At 40.9% G+C, this 19,786-nt stretch overlaps 3 protein-coding genes across 4 annotated transcripts; 1 reads left to right on the forward strand and 2 right to left on the reverse strand.

The window, feature by feature from the left end:
• Positions 1-18: 18 nt before the first annotated feature.
• fgf2 (fibroblast growth factor 2) lies at positions 19-4,586 on the reverse strand. Its single transcript, XM_061787497.1, has 3 exons — positions 3,557-4,586; positions 1,631-1,734; positions 19-951 (listed from the first exon to the last, which is right to left on the reverse strand). The coding sequence occupies exons 1-3, from the start codon at positions 3,729-3,731 to the stop codon at positions 766-768; spliced, it is 465 nt and encodes a 154-aa protein (XP_061643481.1). The 5' UTR covers positions 3,732-4,586; the 3' UTR covers positions 19-765.
• Positions 4,587-4,737: 151 nt separating this feature from the next.
• On the reverse strand, positions 4,738-10,121 carry bbs12 (Bardet-Biedl syndrome 12). The gene is made up of 2 exons (XM_061787492.1): positions 9,740-10,121; positions 4,738-9,009 (listed from the first exon to the last, which is right to left on the reverse strand). The coding sequence occupies exon 2, from the start codon at positions 8,993-8,995 to the stop codon at positions 7,235-7,237; it is 1,761 nt and encodes a 586-aa protein (XP_061643476.1). The 5' UTR covers positions 8,996-9,009; positions 9,740-10,121; the 3' UTR covers positions 4,738-7,234.
• A 176-nt stretch (positions 10,122-10,297) lies between these two features.
• cetn4 (centrin 4) lies at positions 10,298-13,587 on the forward strand. 2 transcript variants are annotated; one of them, XM_061787495.1, is made up of 5 exons: positions 10,298-10,572; positions 10,769-10,924; positions 12,058-12,186; positions 12,259-12,396; positions 13,384-13,587. In XM_061787495.1, the coding sequence occupies exons 1-5, from the start codon at positions 10,570-10,572 to the stop codon at positions 13,471-13,473; spliced, it is 516 nt and encodes a 171-aa protein (XP_061643479.1). In that variant the 5' UTR covers positions 10,298-10,569; the 3' UTR covers positions 13,474-13,587. The 2 variants fall into 2 exon arrangements, with proteins under 2 accessions (XP_061643479.1, XP_061643480.1); XM_061787496.1 differs by having other exon boundaries at positions 10,301-10,462.
• The last annotated feature ends 6,199 nt before the right edge of the window (positions 13,588-19,786 follow it).

Below are 19,786 nucleotides of genomic sequence, written 5' to 3' on the forward strand. Positions count from 1 at the left end.
CCAACAAATGCGGGATAGCCCACTTTGAAATCTAAAGTTCTGCTACAGAGGCACAAAACTTGGAAACAATCCAAATAAAATTGTGGCTGGCATTTTATACACACAAAAACACATTAAACATCAGCTTCTCCAATCGCCGATACTCATGACCTACTACCTCCATGAACATTACCTAGCATACCACGGTCAAATTTGCCGAGTTGGGAACAGGAAGTTGTACCTCTTCGTACCAGAAGCGACTGTCTGTAGCTTCTAACCGAGCGTGCTTAAAAACAGTCTCTTGTGGCTAAGTTACCAGACCGCATCTATATCGTCTCTCGTCGCAGTGAGCTGCCTGTCGTCAGACTAAACTGAAACTCATTCACTTCACTTGCATTGGTTTCGTTCTGCTCCAGTGCAGCGCAAATGCTATAAGACATCTCAGGAAGATGCATGTAAAGGTAGAATACGTGCTCGAGGTTTCCTTTAAAGTGTGTGAAATGCCCCCCCCCCCCCCCTTCCTTTTTTAAACATCTTTCTCCAAGAGACCTTATGTTGAAAGCCTTAGCTGAAAGAAAGTCACATAATCTGAAGGTATGATCCGAAGTCCTCTTCAGCAAGCCATCTGGTTCTCTTATCACCCAGTTGGTGAAAGACAAAAGGTGCATCGGAATAAAATGACAGAACAGTCGTAATAACATCACAGCTACTTCTTTCGGACAGTGGCGACATACGTTCACTGCCATCACAATTTCAGACATGAACATGAATCTGGCTCCTTCCAGGTTAGCCTTTGGCAGACATTGGGAGGAAGAGGATGGCCTTCTGACCTGGTCCGGTTTTGCTTCCGGATTTGTACTGGCCGGTCCGCTTCAGCGCCACGTACATGGTGGGGTACTTCCTGGAGCGGTACGTGTTGTAGTTGTTGCTCTCCAGACGCTCCAAAAAGTAACATTCCTCAGTCGCTCGTCTCTGATGATAAAGACAAAAGAGGAATTTGAACATCCATTTTCGATATTGCTTCGCTTGACTTCAGGAAAAAAGGGCTGGTCGTCAGTCAATCACGGCATATATATTTAGAATATTTACCTTATGTGTACATGCACTGAAGACTCTCTGTCACTTCCACTAACAACCCAAGCTAAACTTAGCTGCTCTCCAACATTTAAAAAAAATAAATAATAATAATTGTGTCTCAGTTGAGATGCATCACTTCAACATACGTCCTTAACACCAAACTGTACTACTTTAGTATTTCCTTTGGCGGTATCTTGTGACTTCTTAGGTTGTTTCAGAAAGAGCACAAAAACTGAAAACAGGTGAGTTTTTCAGTGACTAACTGAAGATAGGTTCCACAGAAAAAAAGATTTGTAAATAGTGAACTGTGACATCATTCATTTTTCTACTTCTCAACTCTCTACAATATGACTTACAGGTGTCCCAAAACCTTAAAAATTAAAAATTAATAAATAGTGACTCTGTAATACTGAAATTTAACTGGGGCTGTCAGGCACTAGTTGCTTGTTTCAGCAGCAATAAACCGGTTTGATTGCTTCAAAAGTGCTATATTAAGGTAAAAATGAGCCTTCTGGACAATCCGCTGTAGAAGAAACAACAGGCAAGAGAAAGACAACAGGCGTGGTCCACTCACCGCTCCAAACAGTCGTCCGTCTCTGTTCATGGCCAGGTAGCGGTTGGCGCAAACACCCTTGATGACCACCTCGCCGACGGATGTGGCCTGCAGCTGAAGTGTTACTGGGGAGAACAGACAAAAATGCCTTGGTACAGACTGTGCAATGCCAATCAAACCGCCTGAGGCTCTTTACCCAGACACAAGCTACCAGAAACCAATCAAAAAGTATCCTAGCTGTTTCCAAACTGTCTTCTGTTTTTTGTTTTTATGGACCACTACGAAATCAGGAGAATGCAGATGTAACACAGTGAGATGTTCTGAGGCACCAGAACCTACTACATACAAGGAACCAGAGTGGGTGATCCATTGAAAGCAGTGGTTCTCAAACTGGGGTCCCCGGATCCCTATGACTCTGTGAGCCACAGCTTGGTGGTCCGCAAAATAGTGTCCAATAGATGATGTCATATCATTCTAAAAATAAGCACATACCTACATATGGGGCCAGTATAACAAACATTAAAACAAATGTAAGAAACCAATAACACCTCCCCAACTTAGCATTAGGCCAATTAAAAGCTCCAATATGATTGTGACATTTCTTTACATGAATCTTTGAGCCCTGCATGAATTATGTCTTTTTATTAAGAATGAAAGGTGTGGTTTTTTTCAATAATTTAGTCCTATTTTTTCAGAGAATATAGTATAGGCGTCTTGTGACCCAAAATGTTTGAGAACCCTTGATCTAGAGAAACAAGTCAGACTAAGAACAGAGAAACAGAAACTGTTAGATTGTATTTTTAGGACGATTAGGCGTTTTGCTTCATGTACAGCAGCAATTTCTGTGCTTAACTGCAAGGAAATCAAGACATTTGTCTCCCAAAATCTTGGTGTAAGCACCCAACAGAAGTTTGAAGAGATGGAACTTCGACAGGTTCCTTCACACGACCTGCGGTGACTTGGAACCCATTTAGTGTGGTTTTTGCCAAGGATGGTGTGAACAGAGCAATAAAGTCTGTGGTCAGCCCTCAAGGTCGTGGTCGATAAGTCACTGGAGCAATTAAGTTTTGAGGTGAACGGAGTTAAACCAATCACATGCCACCAAAAGCACAACGCCCTCTCGACCAAGAGGTACATTTGGCGAACGGTTCCGTAGTCGGTGCGGTTCACTTTGTATGGCCACACATCGGTAACACTAGTACAAGATGAAAAAAAAATAGTACTTACAGTAATAAATGTTCTGTGACGTAATCCCCAAATTTGGCAGGTCTATTACACTTCAACAAAGGTACCATTGATGGTGCTCCGACGTTATCCCATTGAGGAATAACGCTACTCATTGGCTTCCCATGCTAACAGCCCTTCTTAACATCCGCTTGATTGCGCACTCTGGTTTCTATCACAAGTAGTTGTGACTCATTGTTATTGAAGTGTAATTCAATTACCTTAAATTGCTCTTTTTTTTGTCCTGGAGCACAATCTAAATCAAGGTACTTGTCACCCTGGCTCGGTTAACAAAACATTTTCCAAACATTTGTTTTCCTGAGGCATTTGCTGAGCGTCTCCTCATGTTTTAAAAGTATTCAGTGTTACGGACAAGGCCCCGTTACAGTATACCTTGTATAACTCAGGACTGGACAGTTTCTGGTTGGCTAAAAACCTTAAGAGGAACTAAAGAAAGTAAATGTGACTCGATGTAACCTCAAGCACGACTTTTTAAGGTCGTAGACCTTAGTCATCAGGAAGTCGCCTTCACTGACAAAAATGTTTGTGTTGTGTTGTCTTGCGTCACATCTAGAAGTGTGAGTCAGCATGGCGAGCCCAATTTACGAAATACAGGCATGTTCCATAGATTAAGGAAAATTTGACATCCCCTGAACTTCCAAATGTCGGCTGACGCACATTTTTTATGAGCTAAGGAAGAAAATAAAGACAGCAGGAACTTACTGTGGGGATCGTTCTTCTCTCGGATTCCGTCCACTCCCCCGTCTGACTTGATCCGCAAGAAGAAGCCCCCATTTTTACAGTACAACCTTTTGGGCTCCTTGAAGGTTCCTGGTGGGAAGCCGCTGCTGCCGTCTTCATGCGTGGAGGGAAGCGTGGTGATCTCTCCGGTGGCCATCTCCTCCTCCTCTCCCTGTCGGCGACTGTTCCGACTCCTTCTGGAAGAGCCCCACGGTGGCCTCCCACTAACTTCCCTCCACCCCCTTCTCGGAGCTTCACACCAGCTGCCTTGCAAAGACCTCGGGGGTCAGTGTGCGTGTGCTTGAACGGGCCAATCGCAAGAGCCTCGAGTGCCCTTTTGACTGGTGAGATTCACCAACAGAAGGGCTCCACAGCGAGCTGGAAAAATATCGGCAGATCTGCAGTCTTCACGTGCTTGCCTTCTGTTTGGAGAGTTGCTGGTTGGGGGGGGGGGGGGGGGATGGTACCCTCCCTATCCTGCCCCCCTTTGTATTGCCGTCTTCCTGTGTAGTGGTTTAATCAAAGCAGCTGTCTTAGATCTGTGTGTGAGGCTTTCCCCATTCGGGCCTCAGTTCGCATGCGCCCTAGCACCGACACATAGTAAAGCTCACGCCCACTAGTCCTCTCCGATTTGCAGACGTCAAGAAAGCGGAGATGGGGCGGAGGGGTGGTTTAACTTGGACGCTTTCACCGTGGCCCTTCAACCATGTGAACAGAACCAGTGTTTTCATTAATCCGGGCTGCCGGGCGACAAGGCGACTTCAGTGCTTAACGGTGTTCCCAACTTGTTGCCGAGTACTTTGCGCAGCATTTTTGTTCTCGTCTCGTTGGTTTGGGCTTCTGGGCAAACGTAACCACATCTGAAACTCGTGCTGGATCAGTTTACATCCAGCTGGGCTCATGCTGGTGACACCGGAAAGAAGCACTCAGTCAAATTATGTGCATGTGCGATGTGGGCGTCTCTACTGTGATAGTGCTTCAGTGACTTGAGAGAGGGGCTCTGGATTTCTGCTTAGGCTAGTTGCCAAGTCATGGGCGGGGAAACTTGGTGTGCGAGCTGTTATGTAAATTACGTAACAGTGAGGCAAAAGTGGAGAAGGGCTCGCTCACAGACACATTTTCAGAAATTGGCAAAAAAACTAAACATTTACTTTGCTCACTGGTAATTTCCAATCCAAACCAATTTATTTAGCACCAATAACACACAACAAATGCAGGACATTAAAAACAGTTTACAAAAATGTATCACAATCACAAAACCACACACTGGAAAACTCATGCAGGGTCTGAGAATGCCAGGGAAAACAAATGTTTTTTTAAAAATGAGATTGAAAATTAAGGAAAGTGGGAGCTAGTCTAACGTGGGGGGCACCTCATTGCAGAGCTCGGGGGCTTCCACAGCAAAGGCTGTGTGTCCCCTGCGTTTCAACCTTGCTCTAGGGACGACAAGGAGAGAGAGATCTGTCGGCTGACCTCAGAGAACGCGTTGGTGAATTTCACACTTGTTGGGTGGGCCCAACTTGTGTGCAAAAAAATTCAAAAATCACGTTTCCATAATGTATACCCAAAAAGCATTCTCTAGTGACGTGTGCAAATGCAAATCACAATCACTGGTCCCTGTTTCGTTGTTTTTGTGTCAATAACCCAGACTTACAAAACTGCGTGAAGCAACCTAAAACGACATGAAACATTCCAGCCAACCTCAATCAAAACGTGCAAATCCTGATATTGACATTTTAACCACTGGATAATCTAATCGGTCAGGATAATCTTTCAGAGACAACCGTACCTATTACATGTTGACTTTGCATTACGTGGCAATATCTGTATTTTGTTTCATGCCTACTTTTCTTCACACAAAAATCTATCGAGAGCTTGATAGCATAATATCAAGGGGATCAAAAAACAGACATCTATTCAATTAGAGATGGACTACTGTTGACATGCTACATTCCACACATGTGCGTGTGAACAGAATTAGTATCCCAGGACTACCACTTTGTCTATGGCTGCGGAAAGAATTCCAAATAAGATCTATTCACCCATTTCTCTACCCCGAGGCGAGGTGATTTTACCGTGGAGTGGTTGCCAGCCAACCGCAGGGCACATAGAGGCAAACAACCATTCGTGAACACATTCTCACCTGTGGACAATTTAGAGTCTTTGAATCCACAGTACCTGGATAAAGCACAGAGTCAAACTCCACAGAAAGCAGCGATTCGAACCTCTGACTGTGAAGCAGATGTAATGTTTCCTACTCATCAACCATTCCCAGTATTCACATGTCGGCAAATTTCATCAACTAACCATCTGTCTCTCCCATGTGGTAAACACGGGTAGTACAATTTTAGAATGACTGACAGCGAAGAACATCCCCTTCACATAATACAAGGGTTGTCAAAATATTTGGGGTCCAGAGACTCCTTACAGGGTGAGGAAAAACCCCGTACACCAATTGAACAAAAACTACCATGTGTACAACTGCATAACATAGGAATTAAAACGTAGCCTAGGAATTTGGAAAATACAACTAAAATAATACATATTCTATTCTGGGAAAGACTTCTTTATAAAAATGGGAATATGCCCTCAAAGGAATTGTGCCTTTTATTCTCAATTTATATGATGATACGTCACAATTATATCAAAGCGTGTGCCAGAAAATTGCTGCAAAGGTCAAGTAGGTAGGTTACAACATAATTTTTTGAAAATTATTTAGCAGACTCGTGAACGAGACCCAAAGATACTTGAACTCCTCCACTTGGAGCAAGATCTCATCCCCGACCTGGAGAGGGCACGCCACCCTTTTCCAACTGAGGACCACGGTCTCAGATTTGGAGGTGCTGATTCTCATCCCAGCCGCTTCACACTCAGCTGCGAACTGCTCCAGTGAGAGTTGGAGATCATGGCTTGATGAAGCCAACAGAACCACATCATCTGCAAAAAGCAGAGATGCAATACTGAGGCCACCAAACCGGACCCCCTCTACGCCTCGGCTGTACCTAGAAATTCTGTCCATAAAGTTATGAACAGAATCGGTGACAAAGGGCAGCCTTGGCGGAGTCCAACCCTCACTGGAAACGAGCGAAGCTCTCGATTTACCGGTCAATCTATGATCCTACCCTCACCTATGATCACGAGCTGTGGGTCATGACCGAAAGAACAAGATCCCGGATACAAGCGACTGAAATGAATTTCCTCCGCAGGGTGTCCGGGCTCTCCCTTAGAGATAGGGTGAGAAGCTCGGTCATCCGGAAGACTCTCAGAGTAGATAGAGCCGCTGCTCCTCCACATCGAGAGGAGCCAGATGAGGTGGCTGGGGCATCTGATTCGGATGCCTCCCGGACGACCCAGGACACGCTGGAGAGACTACATCCTTCGGCTGGCCTGGGAACGCCTCGGGAAGAGGGAAGTCTGTGCGTCCCTGCTTAAGCTACTGCCCCCGCGACCCGACCTCAGATAAGCGGTAGAAAATGGATGGATGGATGGATGGATGGATATTTAGCAGACTCCCTAACTAAGGCTCGCGGATCCCTGGGGATCTGGGGGTCCCAGTTTGAAAACTGCCAACCTAATAAATAGGCACTTGTACCACACTTTTCCAGTCCATGTAAAAAAAACGAACAACAACAAAAAAAAATGTCTCTTCTTCTTGTGAGGTCATAAAAACACGAGATCTGCATGATCACCACACTTGCTTTGATCTACACCAGTAATAATCTCTGCGTCCGTCTGCAAAACAAGCAAAACCAAATCCAGGGCCTTCCTCCATGATTCCTGTTTGACGCTAAGATTGTCAAAGATTTTAGAGGGGGGGACATCAGAGTCCAAGATAAGTTGTGAGAACTCTGCAGAAATGCCGTTGAAGTCTTGTAGTTTCTGGTTCACCGCAGTCCTGGCTTTGACTTGTGAAATCCCGGTGGCGTTGGCCATCAAGGCGGATAGGTATTCTTTAAAACTGTCTGCCAGGAGGTGCAGGACAATGCCAAGGTAGGGGTTAGAACCACTGGTCCCATCTCTGGGACTCTCCGCATCTACTTTCTTCATCAGGCGACGAATACAAAGCATCTCCGTCACTCCAGCGCCAGGCAGCACCGCTTTGTCTTTCAGGGCGTGGTGTATGCGGTAGGCGCAAGCCCAAAAACGGTCCTCCAGGGCCTGCACCTTCCCGTGCACACAGCTGGTGATAATGGCCGTGACCAACCGGGCGCTCGCACTGGCATAAATATTGGCAGCGGTTAACGGCGTCCCCTTATGGCTCTGAATTTCCCTCCATATGCTGACCTGAACACCCTTGCCAACACAGCGCTTACTCAACTGTGTCGCATATGTGACCGGAACCGCTCCGATTGCATTAGCCATTTCCTTTAAAATGGACGCTTTCACTTTTCCAACTACAAGTATCCGATGCTGAGAACAGAGTTGAAATACGGCCTCGTTGACGAGCCCACTGACTAGCACCAAGTCCACTTCCAGGTGCGAGAGGAGCGCCAGGACCTTTCCAATCCACTCTTCCTCTACGCTCAAATTTGACAAATCGGACTGGTCAGCGACACGTTGCACACCCGCAGGCCTGTTAAAGCCAAGATGGCGATAGGTGTGCGATAAATCGCCACTGATAAGAACGACGTCCAGAGGTTGGTCCTTGAGGTGATGGGCCACAGAAGCCTGTTCTCCATTGAGGAGAACGACACAGCCCGGACAAATGTGAGCGTGATCCTCCGGGAAACCTGGCAACACGCAAGTGGTCACTTTAGTCACGTCGAAGGCAGAACTCGGGATGTCTTTCGACTGGATACGACTGGCTTGGATGACTAAACGCATTGCGTCATCGCAACCGTGGCTCAGTCCACCTGCCAAGTTTGCGATGTCAGGAAGACGAGGCTCTAGGACTGGACTCCTTTCAGGCTTGGTGTTGCAAAAATAGCGACTTAGCTTTACTTGCCTTTTTCCTTTGCCGACTTTGGTGTCAGATGGTGCCTCTGTAACTCGTTTTCGTGGAGACGCACAAAGAGCATCGAACGAAACGCTGCTTTTCTTGCAAACGTCCACACACACGTCCATCCCCTCGGTCAAGGCCTCAACGATACGGAAAGTCGGAATCCCTTGCTGCAAGCACGATAATGCCGCCCGACTCCACGCTCCTGCGAAAAACAGCAGGTATTCGGACCCCGTGCGATAAACCTCATGGTGCGCCCGAACCGTCTCGTGAACCAGCTGGCCGACAGCGCAGGTGGTTAGGTCCAGGTTTTCCAGGATGCGAAAACACGACCCGACCAGAATCGACTCCCCGGTAGCTTCATCCTGAATGAACTTGTACTTTTTATGGGGTCCCAATGTGGAGTGTGCGGCAGCGGCCAGTGCAAACAGCTGCTGCAGTCCCACGTGTTGTCTGTGGTTTATTATTGTGCTTCCCAGCATTACTACAGTCGGGCCTACAAAATAAAATGACACTTATTAAAAGTGTTGCTTTCTACGAAGGAGTGTTATATTAGGGCCACAGTGAAAAGAAAACAAATTACGCTACGAGATTAAAAACATCATTTTATAATAAAGTTGTGTATATTCAAAAAGAGTTGTATACTTTCCATTCCTTTTTCCTTTTATATTAAATTCGTGTCACAATCAAATTAAATTGTAATAAAAAATACATTTAAAAAAAGACTTCTGATGAGATTATGACTTTCATCTCAGATTAAGACAATATACAAATTGTTTGTCAAAAATATACAACTTTATTCTGGTAATACTACGATTGAAATGTTGAAAATATACGACAGTTTATTTAAAAACATTTTTTTTTACTTTTTCTGTAAAGAAATAGACCCCTTGATACTTCTTCATAGTTTTCGGTTAGGACATGGCTAAAAACTAGTACCTTAATGTGTGAAACTGCACAGGATGCGTTTATTGTATTGATAATATATATTGTTGAAATATAAACGGCAACTTTAGACTTTACAGTGTAAGATTGACACTAAATTCGAAAATTCTTGACTATCATACTTGTACAAGCTAGGCTAACATTACTTCGGATGATTAAACGTATTTATCGAATACTACAGTTGGGCAACACTCAGCCATGTTCAATGAGAAATAAACCACAAGCGATTATCCACATAAAGCCTTGAGGAAGCTTTCGATTATTAAAGATAACAATAATACCTGATTTCGTACGTCTGCTTTCCACTGACGGCTTCTCAGCCCTGGTAACGACTGCGCATGCGTAGTTTGCCTCGTTGCTGAGGGAACAGGGATGGTACACAACGATTGGCGGAGCACGTTATATCCCGCCTACTTCTTATTGCAATTGGCTACAAGCACTCATCACGGCCATTTCAGGCTTCCTAGTGGCTCTTACGTTAGCGAATGGAGGGAAAAGTTGCACTTCTTGAACCGTTTGTTTGTTAAATGGAGAGTCGGCGACAAATATAAACAATGAACCCATACGCTGGACATCGGCTGATGATAAAATTCGCCTAACTCGTTTTAAAACACCAATTTTCCTCTGAGCAACTGCTCTGCCACAACTGCGCATGCGTCGTTTCCGTGGTTACTAAGGAGACAAAGAAAAGATCCCCAACAATTGGTTGGCTCACATTACATCCCGCCTACTTCTTTTTGCAATTGGACGACAAGGACACATCCCGCCCGTAAAAGGTTCCTATTGGCTCTCGCGTTACAAAAGGAGGAAAAATCGTACTTGTTGAAACGTTCACAGGCAGTCAAACAAACGAATAGCTTTACCTTGACGACGAATATAAAACTACGTCAGCAGTTGGCTTCCCTTTGCGTACCTCTCGTTTTACACATAAAAACTGAATAGGAAGACCACTTTGTCGCATTTTTTGAGTGTAAAAGAAGCGCGAGGAGAAGCGAAAAGGAGTCGTGAGTGGCGAAAAAAAAAAAAAAAAAAAGTGTCGTGGAACTTCCGGGATTCGTCCTGTTTGTTGATCTCTTTCCTTCACTGCATCTCTCCTGGCAACACCACTTAAATGGTATATATTTGTGTACAAGGGTCCTTCCTAATACACATTTGCTTTCAAATCTCATCTTTTTCGTGTTAATTTTGCGACGAGCACGTGGACCTCAATTTCAAAACGGAGGCGACGTCCAAACTAGCAGCGTTCATTTATTGTATTTGTATATGTTTAAAAAAAAACAAAAAAAACCTTTATTTGTTTGTGCTTCCAGGCGACAGCTTACCGAAAAACAGCCCCGTCAACGAGCCAAAAGAAGAAATCCAGCTCGAAAATCGAGCTGAGCGAGGAACAGAAGCAGGAGATCAAGGAGGCTTTCGACCTGTTTGACTCTGATGGCACTGGCAAGATTGACGTCAAAGAGCTCAAGGTTGTTAATTATTAATAAGATTTATAAAATGCACAGTGTAAATATAGTAGTACCCTAGAACAGGAGTTCCTATTTCAAGACAAGGTACACACATTTTACATTTTGGAAAAAAAAAAAACAATCTCGCGGAATACTACTAAACAAAAGTGTCACCAAAATGTGAATCAGGAACGTGTTAAGATCAGATCCAGGAATGGTGTCACAAAGGATATTATTGCAAACCTAAACTACAGGTTTTCCCCTGCAGGTATTCCTGACTTCAGCCCTCAAGTAGTAAACAGTGCTTAGTCTTGGTTCCTCAAGCAGGAGCATCAAGCACCTGAAGAAAGTACTTGGGAAGTGGCAAACGATAGTTTGCTGGAAAACCCTCCAGTGTTGCTGAATTAGAACAATTCTGCAAGGAAGGAAGAGTGCGCCAAAATATCTCCACAGAGATGTAAAAGACTCATTGCGAGTTAGAAAACGCTTGATTTCACTTGTTGCTGCTGAGCGTGGGTCAACCAGTCATTCGGTTTGGGGGGGAATTTTCTTCACTCAGGGCCAGGTAGCTTTGAATAGTTTTTTATCTCTCCCCCCCCCCCCCCCTTAATAAAGAAAATCATCATCTAAAAATTGCCTTTTTTTTTTTACCCGGGTGATCTTTTGTCTGATGTTTACATTTGTTTGATGACCTTAAAACATTAAAGTAGGTAAATTATGGAGGGGGGAGTGAGAATTTAAGGGGCTCAAAACATTTTCACAGCCCTACGTTTTTCTCGTAAGATTACCTTAATTAATTTATCAAGTCTATTCTTGTAACTACGATTTTAATGTCAAATATATTTTCTCAGATATTGCTATTTTTTTAAAAACATTATGACTCATCAAAAATACTGTATTCTCGTAAAATTATAATCTCAAATGTAAGACTTTTTAAAAAAATTATTTCAAATACGATTTTGCTTTAAAAAAAGATGACTTTATTCTTGTAAGATTCCTACAATAATATGGTAATATATAGAAATTTTTTTCTTTTCATGGCGGCCCTCATAATTTTGACAATACTATGATAATACAGACAATTGCGATCATTTTGCTCATGTTGATCTCATACCGTTTCATTTCTTGGTGTGGTTCGTTTGTTCTGGTGTCAGGTTGCAATGAGAGCTCTCGGCTTCGAACCCAAGAAGGAAGAAATCAAGAAGATGATCGCCGACATTGACAAAGAAGGCTCTGGAACCATTGACTACAGCGACTTTCTCAGCATGATGACGATGAAAATGGTGCGTCCGTGACCCACGGGTCCACAGTTTGTTAGGTTAATCAAGTGTGTAAATATGTGACACTGTTCCCAGAGTGAGAAGGACTCCAGAGAGGAGATCATGAAGGCGTTCCGACTGTTCGACGACGACTGCACGGGGAAAATCTCCTTCAAGAATCTGAAGAGAGTCGCCAAAGAGTTGGGAGAGAACCTCACAGACGAAGAACTGCAGGTACGGAGACCGCCGATAATCTCACCGTATATTCTTGATACTTAGATGCAATCGCTCTTTGTGTCAGTTATTCATGATAACGACCCACCGTGCAGAATAGAAAACAAAGCGGCTAGGAATAATCCATCGTCGAAGGTATATGGCATGCTCGAGCATGAGACACAAATGAGCAATGACAGTGAATGAGTTCATGTGATCACTCCTGTCAAACACGAAGCCCGGACCACTTTTGTATGAAAACCTGTTTCCACCTGTAGGGGGGAACATCCTTTTTATTTCACACCTAGGGGGATCCATATCACAGAGTAAAGAAAATCAATTTAATAGCGACAGAAGAAATGAACATAGAATTATAACAATAATAATGAAATAATAAGGGCAGGCGTTATTTTTCATGATTTCAGAGGTATTTAAAAAAAAAAACCGTATCATCTTAAAAAAATGTGACAGGCCTCAGTGACAAAAGAAAAAAAAAAAGCCATTAGGTAAAAAAAAAATAAAATAAAACAAATTCATCATGCCATGCTCGCCACTGTCAATGTAGACATGCCATTTTTAATGCGAGCTTTCTTCTTGCTAGTTATTCATCATACACTCCAACTGGCACAGTAGAAATGACGACGAAGAATCCGTGTATTAGTCTGATTGCTCCTCCCTGATAAATGCCGAGTGCACAATAGAAATTTAACACGACTAGAAATAATCCACAGAGCAAAAACAAAACTCTGTGCCAGTTAATATAGACAAAATGTCATCGCTCCTCTTGCTAGTTATTAATAACAAACGCCTTGTAGAAAAGAAATAAACAAAATGGCTAGAAATAATAGAGTTTAAAAAAAATTAAAAAAAAGTCAGTATACACACAAGAAGATAATGAATGTAATTGCTCCTCTCACCAGTTATTCATAATTACTGCCACCCTGCACAACAGAAACAAAATCCCCAAAATAGTCCAGAAGGTATAAGGTGCGATTTGTGGTCTTGCAGGAGATGATCGACGAGGCCGACCGAGACGGAGACGGCGAAGTCAACGAGCAGGAGTTCTTGCGGATAATGAAGAAAACTAACCTTTACTGATGAAATGCTGTTCAAACCTTTTTTTTTTTTATACACGCAGCCAACATAGTCTGTAAATAGACTTCTTTAGAACGTCCCCCCCCCCTACATTAAAATTACACTTTTTTGAACATAGTGTATGACTATTATTTTTCAAGTCAGCAGAAGTGGATGAAAGATGAGTCATTTGGGGAAAGCTACTCTCACTTCACACACTAAAAAGACAAATGTTGATGGGGGAAAAGGCTGACTCGGTCGACTTTCAGCCCAAACCTCGTCGCAACAAACAGGATACTGTTGTGATGTTGCTTTTCCGACAGGTATGACAACTTTTTTTTTTTTTTTTTTTTTTAAACAGATTCCTTCCACTGTTTTGAACACATAGGTGGAAAATAAAACATTAAGTATGACATGAGTACAGCATCAAATAATTTGCATCAAAACTGTGTAGTTCCCCCCCCCCCCCCCCAGAAGTCCTGGAAGTTGCTTCAGGAATCCATTTGTGCCATTTGTTTTATGCAATTGTTACACATGTTATTAAATACAAAACATCTGATGAAAAAAAAAAAGAATATAGGACATTTATATGCCAATAATTCAATAATCATAAATTGATACAACTAGAAGTGACAAGCTGTATAATATTGAAATGTAAATGTAATATATAATTCAAATAACGTCCCTTTGTATTTAAAAAACGGAAAATGTAAAAAACAAAATAATTCAAATACATAAAAAACTGGAATATTTGAAATGGATTTCTAAATAGAGTAAACAAAATATTTAATGAAGTAAATTCACAAAAACATTACAATGGAAATAGATTTTTTAAATGTGAAAAAATATATATATTTTTTAAATGTAAGAAAAACAAAAATTCAAATACCTTAGAAAAGTATTTGAAAATAAGTTGTTTTTTTAAAAACTAAAATACAACAAAAAATTTAAAATAAAAACATTTATGTGCAAAACAAACATATTGGGAACAAAAGTTCAAAAACCCAAAATATAGTAAAAATAATCTACAAATTGAACACTTCCAACAGGCAAATCTTTGGTTGCCTCTATGCAATGCAAGTGCATTTACTCAATGAGTTACCATGGGTACAACAAATGCAAGTCACGTAGCGTCCAAATAAGTAGGATTTGTCAGTGTAATAAAAAGCATTTTTTTTTTTGTTGTTGCTGGGAAGAATCATTTTCTAATCACGCAAGTCGTACTTGCAGAAGAGGCAGTTTCTTAACATTTTCCATTCCAAATTGGATGTGTTTAATCAAGCGTGGCCTTCTCGCAGCTCTTCGTGATTCCCCTCCTGCTGCGGTTTAGGTAGTTTTCGCTCAAAATCCTCCCACTGCTGTGCTGCCATTAAACCACCATCTCCAAAACAACCCTTTCCTTGCCGGTAATAAGACGACTGTCATTAATATTAACTAATACAAAAGGTCATGCAAAAAGTGGCCAACCTCTTTTCACCTAAAGACCCCCAACAAGTGAGGAAAGCTAATAGGCGTCATTGTCACTTGAACAAGTGTACTGCAGTCAGGTATGTTACTTACATTGTTTGTATTGTTTATTTCTAAATTCATTCACGTTGAGTTTTTGTACTTCTATTTTTTTGCCGCATACTCTATTTAGTGTTCAACCTGTCAACAATATTAATAACTTCACATCGTGTAGTTTTTGTAATATGGATACCAGAGATTTAAGGTGTTTAAAAAAAAATAAAAATAAATAAAATGTTGCATGTTTGTATACGGCAATATATTTGTGAAATAAAATAAATGAAACTTCATAGCAAAGTAAAGGGTTTTTTTTTCATTCTTTTACATCAATAAACTTATTTTACACTTTGATATAAGCAAATGTGAATGTTAAAAAAATCATTTCAATAAATAAACTACAGTATACGTATATTACAGTAATAAAAATAGGAAACATTTCAAATTCAATTCAATAATTGATTTTTCTCAAAGCAGTAAAATAATTCAAATCAAAAACAAACATTTTTAGAAAAGAATTAGTTAATCCCTCATTACACTACGCTAAAATAGAAAAGCAAAAAAAATAAAACAAATCCAACCTGTACAAATAAAAAAATAAAACATTTGAAAGAGAACTATTACATTTTTAAATTAAATATTAAAAAACACGTTAAATTCTTAGACTGTACTAAAAAGACAAAAAAGAAAAGTAAAAATATAATTAAACAAAACATCTATTTAATGTAATACATTAAAAAACAAATACTTGAAATATTAATACAATATTTAATTGAATACCTTTCAGTAATTTGTATGTTGAATGAAAATGTTTCAGCAAGTATTAAATCAATTAACAAGTTAAAAAAATAAAAACTACTGAAACTATTAAATACTTCAAATGAAAAAGTAAAAGATAAGTCACCACACTTGATATGCTAAAAATAAAAGTAAAACAAAATAAAAACACTATTAGTTATAAAAAATAAAATAAATGACAAAAATAAAACAGAAAATTAAAATACCTTAAAATTGTTTTCTTAATAAAATAACTTATTTGAATCAAAAAGAAAAAAAAAACATTTTAAAGGTGCAACCTATCCCTACTTCCTTTGTCACAGTTCAAAATGATAAGACAGTGAATGACCATTGAAACATTCATAAATTTCATAAATGAAATTGGGCTTTGACGCATTCCTATGAGAAGTATGACATAAAAACATCAGGTTTTTAAATAAATCAACAACGCAGTATAAATAAATGTTGTGCTTTGTTACTCCTGGCCAGAGGTGGCCATCCCCCACCCCCGCCCTCCTTTACCTTGCTTCCTGTACATTTACAATAAAGCGGCACACCCTCGCTTTTCACCGAAAACGCCTTGTCATTCGACCTTATCGTGTCTCGGAGCGAGCGATGACGTCATCACGACAAAGGGAATGATGGATCAACAACAACAACAAAATGGCGTGACCTTAAAATAAAACCTGATTTTCGAAAAATAGAAGGAAAAGCTTACTAGAACATCTAAAATTTATCTGGAGTTAATCAGTTGCTCTTTAAATGGTTTTCACCTGAAATTTGACACTAACCATAACTTCTGCTTGAACCTAATTAGGAATGTTTGTACAACCCCAATTCCAATGAAGTTGGGACATTGTGTTAAACATAAATAAAAACAGAATACAATGATTTGCAAATCATGTTGAACCTATATTTAATTTAATACAAACTGATCAACTTGATTGTTTTTAGCAAATAATCATTAACTTCGAATTTTATGGCGGCAACACGTTCCAAAAAAGCTGGGACAGGGTCATGTTTACCACTGTGTTACATCACCTTTTCTTTTCACAACATTCAAGAAACGTTTGCGAACTGAGGACACTAATTGTTGAAGCTTTATAGGTAGAATTCTTTCCCATTCTTGCTCGATGTACAGCTTCAATTGTTCAACAGTCCGGGGTCTCCGTTGTCGTATTTCACACTTAATAATGCGCCGCACATTTTCAATGGGAGACAGGTCTGGACTGCAGGCAGGCCAGTCTAGTACCCGCAGTCTTTTACTACGAAGCCACGCTGTTGTAACGTGCAGAATGTGGTTGGGCATTGTCTTGCTCAAATAAGCAGGGGCGTCCATTAAAAAGATGTTACTTGGATGGCAGCATGTGTTTCCCCAAAACCTGTATGTACCTTTCAGCATTAATGGTGCCTTCACAGATGTGTAAGTTACCCATGCCATTGGCACTAACACAGCCCCATACCATCACAGATGTTGGCTTTTGAACTTCATGTCCATAACACTCCGGATGGTTCTTTTCCTCTTTGGAGACAGAGGACACGACGTCCACAATTTCCCACAACAATTTGAAATGTGGACTCGTCGGACCACAGAACACTTTTCCACTTTACATCAGTCCATCTTAGATGATGAACTCGGGCCCAGAGAGGCCAGCGGCGTTCCTGGGTGTTGTTGATAAATGGCGTTTGCTTTGCATAGTAGAGTTTCAAGTTGACCTTACGGATGTAGCGCCGAACTGTATTTACTGACATTGGTTTTCTGAAGTTTTCTTGAGCCCATGTGGTGATATCCTTTACACATTGATGTCGGTTTTTGATGCAGTGCCGCCTGAGGGATGGAAGGTCACGGGCATTCAATATTGGTTTTGGGCCTCGCCGCTTACATGCAGTGATTTCTCCAGATTCTCTGAACCTTTTGATGATATTATGGACCGTAGATGACAAAATCCCTAAATTCCTTGCAATTGTACGTCGAGGAACATTGTCCTTAAAAGTGTCCGACTATTTTCTCACGCACTTGTTCACAAAGAAGTGAACCTCGCCCCATCTTTGCTTGTGAATGACTGAGCAATTCAGGCGAGCTCCTTTTCTCCCCAATAGTGGGACCCACCTGTTCCCAATGAGCCTGTTCACCTGTGGGATGTTCCAAACAGCTGTTTGATGAGCATTCCTCCACTTTCTCACTCTTTTTTTGCCACCTTTTCCCAGCTTTTTTGGAACGTGTTGCAGCCATAAAATTCGAAGTTAAAGATTATTTGCTAAAAACAATAATGTTTATCAGCTTGAACATTAAATATCTTGTCTTTGTAGTGTATTCAATTTAATATAGCTTGAACATGATTTCCAAATCATTGTATTCTGTTTTTATTTGTGTTTAACACAACGTCCCAACTTCATTGGAATTGGGGTTGTAATAAAGAGGGCTTGAACATGTCACAAAGACTATTGAGTTCCTTGATTTTGCCGATATTGTAACATTTTTATTGGAAAGTTTACTTAATTTCTTATTAAACTAGTTGTGTAGTCATAGAGGACCACATTGTATTCAATTTTCAATTGTTTATGATACTTATTACGTAGATGTTTAATAGTACATTTAAACTTTCACAGTACAGGGAGGAAAAAGTAAATGTACCCTTGGATTTAATAACTGGTTGACCCTCGTTTGCCAGCAATTCTTTTTTAAAAAGCACATTACAATTTTTTATTTTGTTCATTCGTGGCATTACCATTCAGAAGTCACAGAATCAATTAAACTCATATCTCAAGGCATCAGTATTTTGCTTGATTCTTAGTAGTAGTAGTATCAGAGTCATAAGAGAGACCACTGCAACTGCACGACGGTCTCGTGGTGAACACGTTGGTTCACACGTCCAGAGTCTAACCCAAAGTCAGCTGGGATACGGACTCTGAGTACAAGCGCGATAAAAAATGGACGGATGGATAGACAATTGTAGTTTGTAAAACTTTCGATGGTAAATATTTTTCCCCATCAACCCGCTAACATATGTGTCATCTCCCCACACTCTCGCTGACCACAAACGGAGAATGCCTTCGTCACCGGGCCCGAAACGCAACCTCCCGACACCACACGCACCTTTTCCCCCGCCGTGAACGCCGTCGGTTTCCACATGAAAACAAAAAACTTCTCATGACACTTAAATGCCACAAACTGTTTACTACAAAATTATTGTTTACTACAAATCCTGTACAGTGAACCCACGCATATTGGCAGATTTTTTGGGGGGTGGGGGGCTATCCTCTGTTATTTCATGAAAAACCCACCTCTTTGCTCACGCCAAAGCAATAAAATATTACTTTGGCACCATCTTGTGTCCCCAAGAAACTTTGTTGAAGTGAGTTGAGGAGTTTTCATTTGGACAAAAGTAGTGTTTTGGCACCATCTTGTGGTATCTTGGTGCCAATTAACTATGTCAAAGTGAGATGAGGAGTTTAATTTTGACAAAAGTAGTATTTTGGCACCATCTTTCTGCCAAGGAACTATGTTGAAGTGAGTTGAGGAGTTTTATTTTTAAAAAAGAGTAGTGTTTTTCCACCATCTTGTGGCATCTATAGGCAGCACTAGGGGAACACGATTTGCGTCCATCTTGCTATCGGAGCAATGTATGACAGATAGAGCAGGTACAATTAACCTGCATATACTCTGCGTTCCAAATTATGACGCAAATGAATTTCCAAAACAAAACACGTCTTTTGCTCTTGTAACAATTATGACTTTTTTCCCTGAAACAAATCTGACTATATTCTTCATAACAGTCCAACTTTATTTCTAGAAAAAATATGAATTTGTTAACACTACTGACTTTTATTGGGGGGGGGAAATAGAGCTTTATTCCTGCAATAATAAGCCTTTTTTTCTACAAAAAAATATATACATATATGTATATCTATATGGCCCAAAGCTCAGGAAGTGATGAGTATTTGGCAAATGATGTATGTTTTATCAGCATGGCGGTCCCCATGTGTAGGTATGCACTTTCTTTAAATGCCATCACATAATTTGTGTTATTTTGTGGCCCCCGAGCTCCTGCTTGCA

The sequence above is a fragment of the Phyllopteryx taeniolatus genome, chromosome 10, assembly GCF_024500385.1.
Source record: "Phyllopteryx taeniolatus isolate TA_2022b chromosome 10, UOR_Ptae_1.2, whole genome shotgun sequence".
NCBI lineage: Eukaryota > Metazoa > Chordata > Actinopteri > Syngnathiformes > Syngnathidae > Phyllopteryx > Phyllopteryx taeniolatus.

What these genes read in the sequence shown, in the direction of transcription:
- fgf2 (XM_061787497.1), bottom strand. Translation starts at nt 3,731, where the DNA reads ATGGCCACCGGAGAGATCACCACGCTTCCCTCCACGCATGAAGACGGC. An exon ending in AGAGAAGAACGATCCCCACA is followed by an intron (nt 1,735 to 3,556) that starts GTAAGTTCCTGC and finishes TGTTCTCCCCAG; the next exon opens with TAACACTTCAGCTGCAGGCC. An exon ending in ACGGACGACTGTTTGGAGCG is followed by an intron (nt 952 to 1,630) that starts GTGAGTGGACCA and finishes CTTTATCATCAG; the next exon opens with AGACGAGCGACTGAGGAATG.
- bbs12 (XM_061787492.1), bottom strand. Translation starts at nt 8,995, where the DNA reads ATGCTGGGAAGCACAATAATAAACCACAGACAACACGTGGGACTGCAG.
- cetn4 (XM_061787495.1), top strand. An exon ending in GCATGATGACGATGAAAATG is followed by an intron (nt 12,187 to 12,258) that starts GTGCGTCCGTGA and finishes CACTGTTCCCAG; the next exon opens with AGTGAGAAGGACTCCAGAGA. An exon ending in TCACAGACGAAGAACTGCAG is followed by an intron (nt 12,397 to 13,383) that starts GTACGGAGACCG and finishes GTGGTCTTGCAG; the next exon opens with GAGATGATCGACGAGGCCGA.